Genomic DNA, 15103 nt, shown 5'->3' with positions numbered 1-15103 from the left:
TATAAGATATTAAAAGAAATATTTTTTTCATTCCCGCCAATGTATTCATGGATTCAGTTCACAAAGTCTCATAGCTGACTATGAAGGTGAAGTAGAATGTAGTGTTGTTACATATCACTGGATAACCTCCAAACACCATAAACCATACAGTGTTAACCTCAAATCTCATCAACCATACACAGTATTAACCAATAACTCATCAGCCATACAGAGTGATACTTTAAACCCCATCAACTATACACTATATTAACCTTTAACCTCATCAACCATACAGTGTATTAACCTTAAACCTCGTCAACCATACACTATATTAACCTTTAACCTCATCAACCATACACAATATTAACCTTTAATCTCATCACTCATACACAATATTAACCTCAAACCTCATCAACATAACACAGTGATAACCTCCAACCTTATTAACCACACACAATGTTAACCTTTAACCTCATCAACCACACACAATGTTAACCTTTAACCTCATCAACCAAACAGTGTATTAACCTTAAACCTATCAACCATACACAGTATTAACCTTTAACCTCATCAACCATACACAATATTAATCTCTAACCCCATAAATAATACACAGCATTAACCTATAACTTTAAACCCCATAAACCATACATAGTATTAACCTTTAACCTCATTAACATTACACAGTGATAACCTCAACCTCATTTAACACACACAATATTAACCTTCAATCTCATAAACCATACACAATATCAATTTCTTACCTCATCAACCATACAGTGAATTTACCTTAAACCTCATCAACCATACACAATAATAACCTTTAACTTCATCAACCATACACAATGTTAACCTCTAACCTCATCACTCATACACAACATTAACCTTAAACCTCATCAACCATATCCTAAATCCTTCCACCCCTATCCTGGTTAAAAAAAAATAAAAATTCTAGTACTAACATGGTACCACTTCTAAATACATAACATAACCTAAATCCTCCATGCCTACCCTGAGTATTAAATCCCGCTATCCATCTTGAATAACCTTGCACTAACATACCACTTTTTACTCCAACATAACATCTCGTCATAAACATCGCTAACCCCTTTCAAAAACAAGCACATTAGCACAAATACACACAAGTCCGTAATGTGAAACAATGTATGTTGAAGGAGCAGAATGGAATTACAGAAAGTCATAGACATTTTGGAAAGCAGAGCAGTTTACTTGCAGTGTGGTCGGAAGGTTAAGCAGATGGGACGTAAAGTAGTAATTTTCACACCAGCACCAACTAATAACTAATAGCCCGGCGGACGGGACTTTAAATGGTGGCCTGTGTGAGAATTGTCCAACCTCGCATGAAAAAGATCCTCCTGCTGTTATTGATAATAAGAGTAGGTGCTTAACGCCGCCCAGGAGCCCGAATAAGCCCAAATTAAACATAACACATTCAGCCTCATGTCATTTTTATTCTATTAGGAAAGGACTTCTAAATTTCCCATGATCAAAAATTAGTAATCATAGTAAGACAGCCTGGAGATTCGGTAGGAAAAGAAGACAGGCACCTCGCCAGAGAATCGACACGTCGATTGGACCATGCCTGGCAATGGGCAGTCACGGAGATGAGAAACCATCATCATCATCCAAACTAAATACATTTGAAAATTAAGTCACTACAACAAGTGACAAAAAGTGAACAAACGGGACGCTATATCCTTCCGTTTCCGACAAAATTGTCCAAGATACAAACACTGTATATTCCATTTTATGTATTCCATGCTTTTTATTTTTCTCTCTTTTTTATTTCATTTTTATAATCATTTTCACGTACTTTGCCTACACACGAATTCTCAAGAACTGTGATCGTTACATAAAAAAGGTATCCGTGCTCAGTGACAATTGATCTTCCCGTTTTATTCTAAATTTTGTGAATAAAGCAATATCCCATCCCCAATACTCCAAAACTAGGGTATGCCTGTTGTTGATTGAAAATGTTAGTTTTTTTTTTTTAATTTAGCATTGAAAAGTCTTACCTGGTTCATATGGTGCATTAAAAAAGATCTAACAGTCATAACTAAAGATATGGTAAATTGTACATTGTCGTTTTATTTTTCTCATGGTACATATCTCCATAAGGCTCTGTTACAAAACGCAAAACTTCTTGAGGAACGCATACTTGTGTCCACTTTGTTAGCACATACATCTGGAACGCCAAATTTTTTCAAACCCTTTTTGTTTGAGTTGGTTTTTTCTGTCTTGCATCCCAAAAGGACATGCGGCATGCACCCCCTCATGATGTAAAACTGTCTGTATGAATTCTAGATATTGAACAGTCTTAGAAGACTTTTTTCCTCGCCCTGTTGTTGCCTTACACAAATGAGTTTTTTTGCTTTATTTTTTACTTCATCCTGGCGCTCATGAAAAAAGGGTGGATATGATGATGACTTCATATCCTGGTTAATATGTTTAATATTTGAATACTGGTTAATCCCTTACTGAAAATCAGATAAAACCTTTTAGTCTGAATGAGTGTATACAGCGCACTCTCTTTCACACAAAGATCGTGCGTGGATAGGCGGGTCTCACACGGGCCGCCATGTCAAATTCCATCCGCAGGACTGTATAAAGTGTTTAGAATGGTACTGGTGCCATTATAGATTAAGAAAAATAAAACATGCATTATAGATGCCAATGTTTATTGTTTACAGGTCCGATTCCATAGCTACAGTGACTTAAAAAAAAGTCTTTCAGGATTTCTTATTATTTTCTTAATTTTTTTTATATCTTATGATGTATTCTTAGGGATGGCTCGTCAAAATGGCGTCCCGAAATTTGCATGTTGTAAATAAATTATTGTTTCCCTGGTAATACACAACGAATAACAATGGAAATAACATGAGATGAAGTAGGAAACAATTCTCCAAAAGTATACAAAATTTCATTAAACATGATCCACGAAGGAAGTCAGGAAAATTCATTGGAAATGATTAGAAATACAAATAGTATCGAGTAAAAAGAAAATGGGAGGGAGGGGGAAGTGGATGTGAAAAACATGGCATGTCACTGTATACAATAGTTGACTTAACCCACTAACCCACGTTTATATTAAAATAGATAAGGTAAGATATGTTAGAATGAAATTTCATATTATTAGTAAGGAAAAGAAAATAATAAAAGTTTTCAATGGAGTGAAAATATTGGCAAATTAGTTATATTATGCAGCTGATGATTAGAAGGGATACTTTCTTGATTTAATTATAATGTTATGGCCGGGAACTATATTAACTGTCAGTTTATTTGTAAATTGGAAAACACAACTTTTAGAAAGGTAAACCGTATACCTTATCGCTGAAATACATTGCAGGCACAGTCATGTTTCAACACATACCTGGTACTTTAAGGAAAATTTGGTTATAAAATTTCGATAATTCCTCTATTTTGAACTCAAGCATGGAACGATTAAATTTATGCATAAACATATTTATTCGCATTATTTCTGTTTAATTCAATAAAAACGCTTATAACCTATGTGATATTTTAAGTATTACCAAGTGTAATATTGTCATTGTGACGTCATGTTTAGATAATGAAATGACGCACACATTCACAAATTGCATTGTGACTGGAAAATGTGAACCATATGTATGTCATGGAAAAAGATCACTTTTGTGCAATCTTGTACAGCCAAGATATAATTGTTCATGAACCATTCATAGATTTAATACCTATGAGTGTAAACTGAAGTTAGACCCTTTATACAAAATACATATATACTTAGTTTATTGAAATAATTTCCGATTTGCAACACGCAGAACTCAACCTTTATATAGATATACAAAATTTTTTCACTCTTTTTTTTTCTTCTATATTTCATAATCTAGACACAAAATGCATGTTTTGGGAATTTTATATAGTAAATCATATGTGTCGCTGTTGTATATGTCGCATTTGAATCCTTTACTGTTTCCTTTTTTATTTTCTTTAATTATGTAGTGACTTAGCACTAAAAACTAACAATTTGATCAAAATGTTTAAAAAAAATGTATTTCCAGTGCAGAAATAAGACAAAGAATAATTTCCACATGGGAAAAATAGAATGTACGCTTCATACAGGTAGTTTGACTATTGGGCCTTTGGAATATTTTACCTTTTCCCAGTGAAATTTAACATGTTATATGACAAAATCTCAGGAAACGTAACAGTCAAGCTCACTGTGAAAAGAAGGGATATAACTCTGGTAGTTCAACTTAAAAATCATAGAATTTTCTAACCGTATATCTCTGTCCCTAATCTAATTTTTGAGTCGGCATTGTATATTTTTGGTGTTATAAAACTGATGTAAAAGGCAATAAATGTTATTTACATGCCATTAGCATTGAATGAATAACAAAGCCAACCTATTCACCGAAAAGTTTTTAAAATGACTGCTCCCCGCGTAACCTCTGATGGGGTCACTAGATCACATGACCACGTTTTAGGTTTATAGTGCATGCTCACTGTGCTTGTGACATACACAACGGTACCCGGTGTAGGCACTGTATCACAGGTGTTATTATAGCGGAGACTGACTTACTTTAACAAAAATGAGTGACGGACAAAAAACACCGGAATCATACAGAAAACTTGGAGAAGAAGTAGCCGACACATTACAACAATACTACCACGATAATAAAGACTGGACGGAAAGCAAAAAAACGGTAACTATTAATAATATCGATAACAATATTAGTTCGGCACATGTGCCATCATTTTTGTTGGTGCGCATGTGGTGACAGCCTATATCAACGTGATCAGCCGTAGGCATGTGTCATCATGATGCAAGATTGGTTCTTATGAGAGATGTATATTGTATATTAGAGTAAAGAATCTTGATGTTCCCCACCGAGACACGGGCAGACGTTATCCGGTTGGCAGTCGCGATCGAATTGAGTTTTCCCATGAAATGGATGTGTTATCAGACGGTAATAAACTTCGACCGTCTGTGCCCTACCTATTGGTGCGAATATGTATATTAGGTACAGAGCACGCGATAATGAACTCGGGGACAAATAGCAGGGCCCTACCTGCTAATTAGCATAGGAATAACCAAATTGTGGTCAATGATTTTAATTAAGTTCATTCGGTTAAAAACCCGTGTCTGTTACAATGAAACTGTGTGTCATGCAGACTGTCTGATACATATTGATACCAGTCTCACTTGAGCTTTGGTTTTGTTATCTTGAAATTTAATATTAGGAAATAAAAAGGAAAATTCCCCTTCTGATGTTGTAATGAATATGAATGCAGACTGAATCAGTACATTTAGATTTAGATATGCCGTATAAAATATTTTGTCTTTATTTTCTTTGCTTTTCATGTGAGCTTAGACTCTTTGGACCTCTTGTTTAAATATCCTGTAAGTTAATTACTTTTAAAATAATTAAGTTTTCAAAATTAAGCCACAGAATTCATGAAAAATTATTAGTAAAACAGCAGAAAAAGTCTGGGATAATTCTGATGGTTTGGTTTTAGCTCACTTGACCTACCTTTTATAAAGTCAATATTATGGCAGTACCATTAGATGTCCATCTGATCAGTAGTCTGTCAAAATATTTCATTCAAACCACACACACTTTCGAAGAACCACTGATTTCTTTGTAAGGCACATGCTATGCTTGGTCAGTAGATTATTATGATGAGTAGGAACAAAGTTTGTGAAAAAATTACCATCGCTAATTGTTCAAGGTTAGAGCGGTCAAATTTATTTTGAAAACAGTCATGCCAGTAGCTTGTTGGTATTGAGTACTGCAAAGTTTTGTAAAAAGAAATGACTTTCCACCTATTTTAATGGTCAAGCTTGTTACATCACATTTACTACCAATTAACTTACTGTGGGTATATATATCGAAGAAAGTTTTATAAGAACTTGGGTTGAAATCGATACATGTAGAATTTCTGTATAAAATTAAGATTCATACTTTGAAAGTGCTTCAGTTGTAGATAATAGTATATTATATAAATATTATTTAGTTTTCTTGCCATTCAGTGTTGGCAATATAAAAGGAGCAGGTTATTAGGAGTTGTATACTGTCTCGGTTACGCAGTTGACAGAGCTTGCTTCTGTGATAGGAAAGACATTCTGCCCTTGGCATGGTACAAACTAGCAACCCTTTGGTCTCTAGCCAGACACTCTGCTGCACAACTAAAGGGAAATTCCTAGTAGTTGAAGCTAGTAAGTTAACGTGTACTCTCAACTTCTATAATAGTCCCTCCATCAAAAAGTCTCAGACCCCGAAAACAACAACAACCTTGGATCAATATCTCCAAGGAAGCATCTCAATCGCCTATAGCTCTTCACTCAGAGTGGTCAAAGGCACCAAATCTGTATAAGGAAGTAGTAATGACAATACCCTGCTTCTGCTGGGGTTCGAACTAGCGACCCTTCAGTCTCTAGCCAGACAACCTACTACTTGACTAAAGGGAAATTCCCATTGGCTGAGGCTAGTATTTTTTTATATTTTGCAAAACTATCAGCTTATATTAATCACTCTTATTGGCCTGGATAGAAGTGCACAAGCAATTTTATTGTCGGTGGAAACCAGAGAACCTGGGAGAAAATGAACTATTAAAACTTAATATGTAAGTTAATTGAGTTATTCAAAATTGTGCTAGACATCAGTCAGATGTTTCATCATAATGTATCTGCCTTTGTTAATTTATTACTACTGTGAACAATTATGTATTGACCAGTGGCCAGAAGCATTCTGTTGTTGTTGATCTACTATACATGTTCAGGTATCATTTTGTTCCCTGATTATATAAGTCATTACCTGAAGCCTTTCTAAGCAGTCTGTATGAAGGTCAATATCACCTTATCTTGATGTAAACAGCCATATCTATTGCCATTTATGTTTGCAAGACCATGTCAATAACTCCTGTATAATTCAATCAATGTTTACCTGTTAGCTAATGTGTAATAGTACTCTATAAGTTAATTAACATGGCTAGTATAAATACGACCACATTTAGAGCCAGTATGTATCGGTTCCTGAAGGCATGTAAGTGTTCCATCTCTCCATAGTCTACATCTCAATAAACCTCCAACACCCGAGCAGCGTTTGGACTTCTTCATCTCCACTCATGACTACACAAAACAAATTCATTTTAAAGACCCACAGTTGCGGGCAGGTGACCTGTACCTTTTCATTTGATGCGGGAATCACCTAAGTGAAAGACAAGTACATTACCATATTACCAACTGATCACCTAGAAGGTTTATGTAGCGTCTCGCAGACTGGTGACTCTCAGCAGGGATGTAGATGTCCATGCACCTTGAACAAAAATTCAGATGTGTTCCAATGTATTTACTGCTTTTTGGTTTTTGTCACAAACTACAAAATGCTGGCCTCACTTAAAATAAAGGAAACAGAAAACACTTGTGAAGTACTTCAGGGTTTTAATGATATTAAGAGTTTCATTGGGATGTAACCTCAATATGCCTCATTAGCATGTAAATAATCAGGATATAAACTGAATGTGACCTGTTCCATCGAATTTTACCTTTGATATTTAATTTGGATGATTGCATTCATTGAGTACATAATGCGATCATTCCACTCCCCATATAGGATGTATTAAAACATAAACACATGACATAACAGGAAAATATGATGCAGTCCTCCATTAGTCTGAATTACTCTGACAATGTATTTACTTTGACTATCGGTCTAGGGGCAGTATATCTCCATCTAGGGCCAGAATTATGTTTTAAATTATAAACAAGAGACAATTCATGTTTCAAATTTTCAATGTAGTATATATCAAACTTAAAATATTAACTGTATTATATGATGCCAAATGTGTTTGTCAAATAATTGTGGAGAAAATTAAAATATGCTGATTTGTTTTTCAAAAAATTAGAAGTGATCTCAGATTTGTTAAGCTTGTCTTATAATTAATTTAGTTAAATGTAGTTGTGACTGTCTTTCCATGTTGTATCTGTTTCATCAACTTTGTATTGATCAGTTGTCTGAAACTTGTTTATTTTTGTTTCTAACATAACAAATCAAGAATATTTTTTATCCTAAATAAATAAATTTGAATTTTGTTTTTGATACATTTGATACCCTCCATATAATGCCAATATTGGTGGGGACAAAGATTGACATTATAAGGAAGGGAGATTTTATTAGCAGACTGTATATTAGGGCTATAAGATCAAACTTCCTCCTGTTAACCTAAGTGAGTACGAGTAGTAAAACACATTTTCTGACTTCTCACAGTAATGAGAGGTCTCCAGTTTGTTACACATTCAGTAGAGGGAAACACAGGGTTTGCATTCAATACAAAGCATAGCTGCATTATGTAGGAGAACATGCATGTTTGCTATCTGTATGAATAGGTCTAGAAGTGTGTTAAGTGACAATTAAATGGCTGTTTCGTCTGGTCTAGGTTATTGTACAATGTTATATTTTTGTAAGGTGTTGATCAGATCATTCATATCATTTATTTACACAACCATGCTTCAGAGTTGCAATATGTCATGTCTTTTGAATAATTCTGTTTCTAAAACTTTGTGCAAGAACACAAATGATTCAGTCAATGGAGAAAGTAAAGTTATTATGGATACAAGGTCAGACATTACATGTAAATCAAAACGACTTTACATATGTTGTTTATAGAAATGGAAAGCTTAGGGCTATGTGAATTCAAGGGGGGGGGGGGGGATGAAAAAATTACCTTGCCTTTTCCTGATGAGGAAAGTTATTGGTGGAAATACACTGGAACCTATCTTTTAATAAACACTGACAAATAACCTACATTAGCACAGGGAACATAATTTAATTCAACAATGTTAGAAGACATGTTTTTTCAAAGCTATTTAGGACTAGATGTAGTGATATTGAAATGTATTTAGGAATGGGTGTGATGATAATGCAGTATATTTAGGAATAGGTGTGATGATAATGTAGTATATTTAGGAATAGATGTGATGATATTGTAGTATATTTAGGAATAGGTGTTATGATAATGTAATATATTTAGGAATAGGTGTGATGATATACAGTATATTTAGGAATAGATGTGATGATATTGCAATATATTTAGGAATAGGTGTGATGATATTGCAGTATGTTTAGGAATAGGTGTGATGATATTGCAGTATATTTAGGAATAGGTGTGATGATATACAGTATATTTAGGAATAGGTGTGATGATATACAGTATATTTAGGAATGGGTGTGATGATAATGCAGTATGTTTAGGAATGGGTGTGATGATAATGCAGTATATTTAGGAATAGGTGTGATGATATACAGTATATTTAGGAATAGGTGTGATGATAATGCAGTAAATTTAGGAATAGGTGTGATGATATTGCAGTATATTTAGGAATAGATTTGATGATATTGCAGTATATTTAGGAATAGGTGTGATGATATACAGTATATTTAAGAATAGGTGTGATGATATTGAAATGTATTTAGGAATAGGTGTGATGATATTGCAGTATATTTAGGAATAGGTGTTATGATAATGTAATATATTTAGGAATAGGTGTTATGATATTGTAATATATTTAGGAATAGGTGTGGTGATATTGTATATTTAGGAATAGGTGTGATGATAATGCAGTATATTTAGTAATAGGTGTGATGATACACAGTATATTTAAGAATAGGTATGGTGATACTGCAGTATGTTTAGGAATAGATGTGATGATATTGAAATGTATTTAGGAATAGGTGTGATGATACACAGTATATTTAGGAATAGGTGTGATGATATTGAAATGTATTTAGGAATAGGTGTGATGATACACAGTATATTTAGGAATAGGTGTGATGATAATGCAGTATATTTAGGAATAGGTGTGATGATATTGCAGTATATTTAGGAATAGGTGTTATGATAATGTAATATATTTAGGAATAGGTGTTATGATATTGTAATATATTTAGGAATAGGTGTGATGATATTGCAGTATGTTTAGGAATAGATATGATATTGAAATGTATTTAGGAATAGGTGTGATGATAATGCAGTATATTTAGTAATAGGTGTAATGATATTGAAATGTATTTAGGAATAGGTGTGATGATATACAGTATATTTAGGAATAGGTGTGATGATATACAGTATATTTAGGAATAGGTGTGATGATACACAGTATATTTAGGAATAGGTGTGATGATATACAGTATATTTAGGAATAGGTGTGATGATAATGAAATGTATTTAGGAATAGGTGTGATGATATACAGTATATTTAGGAATAAGTGTTATGATATACAGTATATTTAGGAATGGGTGTGATGATATTGCAGTATATTTAGGAATAGGTGTGATGATAATGCATTATATTTAGGAATAGGTGTGATGATATTGAAATGTATTTACGGAAAGGTGTGATGATATACAGTATATTTAGGAATAGATGTGATGATAATGCAGTATATTTAGGAATAGATGTGATGATAATGCAGTATATTTAGGAATAGGTATGATGATATAAAGTATATTTAGGAATAGGTGTGATGATATTGTAGTATATTTAGGAATAGGTGTGATGATAATGCAGTATATTTAGGAATAGGTGTGATGATAATGCAGTATATTTAGGAATAGGTGTGATGATATACAGTATATTTAGGAATAGGTGTGATGATATTGAAATGTATCTAAGAATAGGTGTGATGATATACAGTATATTTAGGAATAGATGTGATGATAATGCAGGATATTTAGGAATAGATGTGATGATAATGCAGTATATTTAGGAATAGGTATGATGATATAAAGTATATTTAGGAATAGGTGTGATGATATTGAAATGTATTTAGGAATAGGTGTGATGATATAGCAGTATATTTAGGAATAGGTGTTATGATAATGTAATATATTTAGGAATAGGTGTGATGATAATACAGTATATTTAGGAATAGGTGTGATGATATTGAAATGTATTTAGGAATAGGTGTGATGATATTGAAATGTATTTAGGAATAGGTGTGATGATATAGCAGTATATTTAGGAATAGGTGTTATGATAATGTAATATATTTAGGAATAGGTGTGATGATATTGCAGTATATTTAGGAATAGGTGTGATGATACACAGTATATTTAGGAATAGGTGTGATGATATTGTAATATATTTAGGAATAGGTGTGATGATAATGCAGTATATTTAGGAATAGGTGTGGTGATATACAGTATATTTAGGAATAGGTGTGATGATAATGCAGTATATTTAGGAATAGGTGTGATGATATTGCAGTATATTTAGGAATAGGTATGATGATATACAGAGTATTTAAGAATAGGTGTGAGAATACACAGTATATGTAGCAATAGTTTTGAAGTTCTACACAGTATGGTAACACATGTAGGTGTGTGATTTAGAAGCACTTATCCAGACAGAGAAGAAAGAAGATTTAGGTTACAAGGTCATCTCAGGTGATGATTTTCTGGAATGTTAAGAATTTGTAATACCAGAATGTAAAGTCTGGGTTTTTTTAAGATGCTAAAATATGTCTGATCATAGACACCTGAAGTAAATTATATCTGCTATTTATAGAGGGAAAGAGGATGGTGGGGTATAATTTGGTTCATCATCTTTTGTATCTGTTTTAGATTTCAGAATTTTGAACTATTGATGTATTATGTCAAAACTTATCCTGAGATAGGCCTGGGGAAGAGAGGGGGCAACATAGTCATGGCATTATGTAAACTATGGCACAGTGTAATAGGTTGTGAATTATTCAAAGTTCACAAATAACTGTGTTATTTGTGTCCTCGAAGGGATGTCTAGCATGTGTTATAAGGATCAGTCAGTGCAATACAAGCCTTACAAATGATGATGTAAGTGCTGTACAATAATTATGTAATGTGTTTCCTTTGCTTCAGTGATTTTCCTTAATACAAGGACGTTCGTTTAAAAGCCCATGGGTCATCAGCTCTTGACTTTGCTCAATTTTATTCAAACCTGGTCATGTGATGTATAACTGATCATGATATATATTTTGGCACATAAGGTTTTCTCAAACCATGGGTATGGAAACAAAATGGAGGCTTCTAATTGGTCAAAATCAAGATAATGTCTGTTTAAGCTGAAAATTTGTAGAGTTTTTGAGAAATGTCAAATATAATGGTACTAAAAGTGAACATTGTAAATGATAGAAAACAGGGAAGGGGACGAGGAGGTTGGGGACGGGGTGGGGGAAGGTGTTATAAGTAATCCATTGGCTTACAGTCTTCTTTTTACTATATTTAGTCAGAACTGTAGAAATGTGCACCCTGAGTACAGTAGGGTTGTACAAGTTAGTCATGAAATATAGCCTGTATCGTCAGATAAGATAATTCAATAAATGGTGAAATTTTACTGGTAGCGTGAAGGGAGAAAGCAAAGTGAATTGCATATTTATCCCAACTTAATGAAGAATTACTTTGCTTGGATGTTTAAACAAGTTCACTTCAAGTTGTGGTAAAGGAGGGAAAAAATGACATCAACAGTTGATGTCATGGATCCACTTAACATCACATTTTCAGACACGATATTGAGTGGTTTTCATTGTATATTAGAAATAATTCTGATGATGGTAGTTCATTTAACTAACATCGCATCAAATAACAACACTTTTCAGTTTGTGAAACATGTATAATCCCTTCAGTGTTTACATAAATAGAGTACAGTTAACATTACATTAACAGATATGGCATTAAGAGGGGTTCACTATCAATAGGTGATTTTTACTTTGTTTCACTTGCTTGGATGTCATTTCTATTCATTGGTATTTATTTTGAAATCATTATAGGGAAAAAAATGACAGATAATGGCATGCTAAAAAATCTCATTTTATAATAAACAATGGAAAATAATAACAGTCATCCATTCTTGTTCTATTTTCCTTTCTTTATCCTCTCATCCACTTCATTATGTCTGGTTTGTACATAACTACAAGTGCTTCTATCTATTGTTTCAGACTCATTTTAAAATCTCCTGTAAGAGGTCACCAGAATTTGGAGGTTTCCTGTAAGTATGCTATCTTTTATTTTTAGCATGTAGTCCTATACCCAGTAAGTTTGTGTAGTTCTATACCCAGTAAGTTTGTGTAGTCCTATACCCAGTAAGTTTGTGTAGTCCTATACCCAGTAAGTTTGTGTAGTCCTATACCCAGTAAGTTTGTGTAGTTCTATACCCAGTAAGTTTGTGTAGTTCTATATCCAGTAAGTTTGTGTAATCCTATACCCAGTAAGTTTGTGTAGTTCTATATCCAGTAAGTTTGTGTAGTTCTATATCCAGTAAGTTTGTGTAGTTCTATATCCAGTAAGTTTGTGTAGTTCTATATCCAGTAAGTTTGTGTAGTTCTATACCCAGTAAGTTTGTGTAGTTCTATACCCAGTAAGTTTGTGTAGTTCTATACACAGTAAGTTTGTGTAGTTCTATACCCAGTAAGTTTGTGTAGTCCTATACCCAGTAAGTTTGTGTAGTTCTATACCCAGTAAGTTTGTGTAGTTCTATACCCAGTAAGTTTGTGTAGTTCTATACCCAGTAAGTTTGTGTAGTTCTATATCTATTTGTGTAGTCCTATACCCAGTAAGTTTGTGTAGTCCTATACCCAGTAAGTTTGTGTAGTTCTATATCCAGTAAGTTTGTGTAGTTCTATATCCAGTAAGTGTGTGTAGTTCTATATCCAGTAAGTTTGTGTAGTTCTATACCCAGTAAGTTTGTGTAGTTCTATACCCAGTAAGTTTGTGTAGTTCTATACCCAGTAAGTTTGTGTAGTTCTATACACAGTAAGTTTGTGTAGTCCTATACCCAGTAAGTTTGTGTAGTCCTATACCCAGTAAGTTTGTGTAGTTCTATACACAGTAAGTTTGTGTAGTCCTATACACAGTAAGTTTGTGTAATCCTATACCCAGTAAGTTTGTGTAATCCTATACCCAGTAAGTTTGTGTAATCCTATACCCAGTAGTATGTTATGGTGTAAGTTTGTTATAGATATCTTTTCGAAAGATGACAAGGTGTTTTTCTCAAATTTCATATGTATGGTTCCCCGTAGTTACTACTGCTGTGAAATTTTTTTTTATTTTAATATGGGACTGATCAGAAGAAGCGAATTAAAATGGTTGAGTATAGTGGTCATATTAACTTTAGAGAGTTAAATTTTATTATCATTTTCCTCACAAAAGTCTAGACAGATTGCTCTTAAAATTGATTTGTAGGTTCACCTTTGTCCTTTCAATTCTGTCGTAGATGGGTTTTTTTTTTCAAATTTACATGTATGCTACCATGTTACTTATTCACCTGGTGACATAAAATATAATGGAGAGCAAGAGATCTGGAGGAAAAAGTAAAGAAAAGTGGCAATTTATTGACATTTAATACAGGTCATACAACAATGTACACCAGGATCCCTCGGGGATCTCTTGTCAACTTCACAAAACATACAGTCTCTTATAAAGATCCTATACAGATCATTTAATGATGTTTGCCAAAATCCCTCTGGGATTGCTTGTCAATTTCACAAAACACACAGTCTGAAAACTGATTTCAATAATTTTGCTGGAGCCAAAACAACAAACAAGGACTGCATTATGTTGTCTGCTGGCCCTCTCTCTAGGGACATGAGGGTAGAGGCTGAAAAATGAATGTTATATTTCTGGCCAGTACTCCTGAGTGTCGTTAGTGATGCAGTCAAATTGAGTTCAAACAGTTCCATTTATACACATGGCTAACACTAGAAGAATCAAATAAAATGTAGTTCTGAAATTCTTTATCAAAATCGAGAATTTCTTTATCAAAATTGAGAATTTTTTTATCAAAATTGAGAATTTCTTTATCAAAATTGTGAATTTCTTTATCAAAATTGAGAATTTTTTTATCAAAATTGAGAATTTCTTTATCAAAATTGAGAATTTCTTTATCAAAATCGAGAATTTCTTTATCAAAATTGTGAAATTCTTTATCAAAATTGAGAATTTCTTTATCAAAATTGAGAATTTTTTTATCAAAATTGAGAATTTCTTTATCAAAATTGTGAATTTCTTTATCATTCAGGTTTTTAATTCGTTTATGGAACATACGATGTACAGTTTATCATAAAGAGCTTAAAAAAACACAAAAAAACAAGATATG

General features: G+C 33.2%; 1 protein-coding gene across 1 annotated transcript in view; it reads left to right on the top strand.

The window, feature by feature from the left end:
- Nucleotides 1-4520: 4520 nt before the first annotated feature.
- The window catches only part of LOC132543059 (stAR-related lipid transfer protein 5-like), a 40400-nt gene continuing 29817 nt past the window's right edge, over nt 4521-15103 (top strand). The window contains exons 1-2 of the mRNA XM_060206513.1: nt 4521-4679; nt 12948-12997. Coding sequence (XP_060062496.1) covers nt 4566-4679; nt 12948-12997 — 164 coding nt within the window. The 5' untranslated portion in view covers nt 4521-4565. The remainder of the gene's footprint in view (nt 4680-12947; nt 12998-15103) is intronic.

The sequence above is a fragment of the Ylistrum balloti genome, unplaced genomic scaffold, assembly GCF_031769215.1.
Source record: "Ylistrum balloti isolate Yb309-2 unplaced genomic scaffold, AGI_CSIRO_Ybal_v1 Utg369740, whole genome shotgun sequence".
Classification (NCBI taxonomy): Eukaryota; Metazoa; Mollusca; class Bivalvia; order Pectinida; family Pectinidae; genus Ylistrum; species Ylistrum balloti.
The sequence above is the reverse complement of the archived record's forward strand: the minus strand, read 5'-3'. Positions and strand labels throughout refer to the sequence as shown.